We start from the raw sequence: 2652 nt of genomic DNA, 5'->3' as shown, positions 1-2652 counted from the left end.
TGCATGGTATATATATACAAATGTATATGCATTTATTTAAATATATATATATATATATATACATGAGTCTTCATTGCAGGGGCATATACTACAGAGCTCACCGAAGCGATTACAACATTTCATTCGCATGTAGGTGGTGACCTCCGCTCACTCCCGATATATTGTGATAAACACAAATACACCACACAATCAGAATAAATCTGAACATCATATCACTATTCTCAGAAAGCGGTTTTGCTCGGTACAAGTTAAAAAACAAATTATACAGATGAACGCAGATTCACTGCGTAACTTGCCCTTTGTAATTATATCAAAGTAAATGCATACCGTTTGCAGAATGACGATATCATTCTATCGATTCAAGAATACAAAGTCGGTGTACTAGACGACACATGATTCACGCTTTCATATATGTCATCGGGCAGATCAAGTACGTAGTGCACAAGGAGTTCAAAAAAGTGTTTATTCTAAATAAAAAATCCTTAGACACTAGGTCTAACCCACACAACTGAAAAGATACCTCTCTACAAGACTACTATAAACCTCCGGCCTTATTTTGCCTACGACGGTAATGTCTAGTTTCCTCGGGATCGAAGCCCTGCTCGTCACAACCGAAAACGGCCCAAGACTGCGTGGAGAATGGTTGCGAGAGAAGGGTGAGAGATTTGTTAGAATATCACATTTTGGCTGATTATATGAGAGAGATCTATCACACCTGAGCAAATGCCCATACTCGACGGACATAACCGAAAATATCGACACGGTTTGGGCCAGTTTAAGATTCCAACCGCCTGCACAGTGGGCGTACTCCACGAAACAAATAGATGACGGAAGAGGATGGTCTGCTAATCTAACCACCACCCCCTTTTTTTTCTAAGAGTCGCATCATGCCACATACTGGAACGAGAGAACAAACGACTTACTGGAGTTTTGACTGCGAAATCTAGCGATGTGAATTTCTCGCCGGTCTTGTTAAACCGATCGTTTAGGTCGTGGAACTTATCGTAGTCGATCCACGTGTGCCACTGCCCATCGATCTTGAACTCGTCCCGTGCAACCAGCACACAGTTAGAGTGCTCGTGCTCAGAGGCAATTGAGTACCCGGGGGTCAGGTCACACAGCTGCTGCACGAACCCTACCACTTCCTCGTGCCATGGCACATTCTGCATGGTCATCACACTTGCGTCCGACGTACCACAGTATGTCACACCCTGATATGAGAAGGGAAGGTGGTTGATTAATATGACTATATGGAGCTGGCGTACATACTTGAGTACGAGATAATCAAATGTACAACTGGGAAGATGCAGGCGTGAACAAAGCTCTTGACGTGGGAACACAAGAAGCTTCCAAGCTTTCACAATATAACCCACTTTGAATAATCTTACCTTGATCTCGATGAATTGCGGTTTCGCCCGTTGAATGAGTTTGGCGTACTGAACGATCTCCTCGATATTGAATCCAGCTACTAGAGTCAATCGATACACAGTTCGCTGTTGCTTGCGGCCCAATTCGTCCAGACTGGACATTAACCGCTCCCAGAAATCCTGAGGTAGTACATTTTTTCAGACTAAGTTAGCCTAATTTTAGAACACATGCATATACCGTACTATACCGCAGCCATATACCTTACTAGAACAAAAGCGTATGCCTGCTCCCGTATTGTTTTTATGCTTCCTTGACAAGCTCTGTGACAGATCCTGAAACGAGTCATCAGCCTTACAAGTCTTGTAGATCTAAACATTCTACCAACCTAGATATGATACAGCCCTTACCGCAGTAACAACTAGGACTCGGCACTCATATACAACAGTGAATTTGCTGAGCTTAGACCCATCTGAGAGCTCCCAGTACCTCAGGGGCGCAAAGGTTGAGCGTATCAATACAATCGAACACCAGAAGTCAAGTTGTACACCTCCAGCACCAACCAACAGTCAATATTGACCATATAATGGGAGAGACACTAGACGTACCCATTATTGCTTTAAAAAAACTACAGAGAGTAATACTTACAGAGAATAGAGGCCTATCGATCCTCTTCAAGCTCTCGGGCGTAGCGGCATCCACACTGACATACAATTGCGTCACAGGGCTAAGCCGAGTTATTGCCTCCGGGAATTGGGCTGTAAAAAATAAAACGATTGGTTTCAATTAATTAAAATATCGTTATGGCTATGCTTCCGGGGTATAGCAGATGCCACACAGACATATTTCGGACATCAAGTGTTAACATGACCGGGCTTTGACTAGTAAACCGACATAACGACTGTTGGAAGTAAGTCCCAAAGATACAGACTAATTTACAAATTGCATGCGAGCATGTGGCATGCAAACGATCCGAGGGTGTCCTATGAAGAGTGACCTCATGCGCCGTCCAAGATCAATAACGCAAGATCACTTCGGTACTAAGCCAAATACTCATTCGAGGACCAACTTTTTCACCAACTAATAGTGGAAAAACATATTATAACCATATACAACACTCACATATATAGAATTATATGCACGTATATATATATATATATATATATATACATATATATATATATATATATATATATATATATATATATATATATATATATATATATATATATATATATATATACATATACATACATACATATATATATATACATATATATATGTATA

General features: G+C 41.0%; 1 protein-coding gene across 1 annotated transcript in view; it reads right to left on the bottom strand.

Annotated features, from left to right (window-relative positions):
• Positions 1–446: 446 nt before the first annotated feature.
• Positions 447–2652, bottom strand: part of SARC_01728 (hypothetical protein) — a 7805-nt gene continuing 5599 nt past the window's right edge. Inside the window, exons 9-12 of the mRNA XM_014304539.1 lie at positions 2014–2123; positions 1389–1547; positions 924–1211; positions 447–628 (exon numbers count right to left, since the gene is read on the bottom strand). Of these exons, the coding sequence (XP_014160014.1) occupies positions 536–628; positions 924–1211; positions 1389–1547; positions 2014–2123 (650 nt within the window). The 3' untranslated portion in view covers positions 447–535. The remainder of the gene's footprint in view (positions 629–923; positions 1212–1388; positions 1548–2013; positions 2124–2652) is intronic.

This window comes from Sphaeroforma arctica (genome assembly GCF_001186125.1).
Source record: "Sphaeroforma arctica JP610 unplaced genomic scaffold supercont1.71, whole genome shotgun sequence".
NCBI classification, from domain to species: domain Eukaryota; class Ichthyosporea; order Ichthyophonida; genus Sphaeroforma; species Sphaeroforma arctica.
This window is presented reverse-complemented; position numbering and strand designations above follow the sequence as displayed.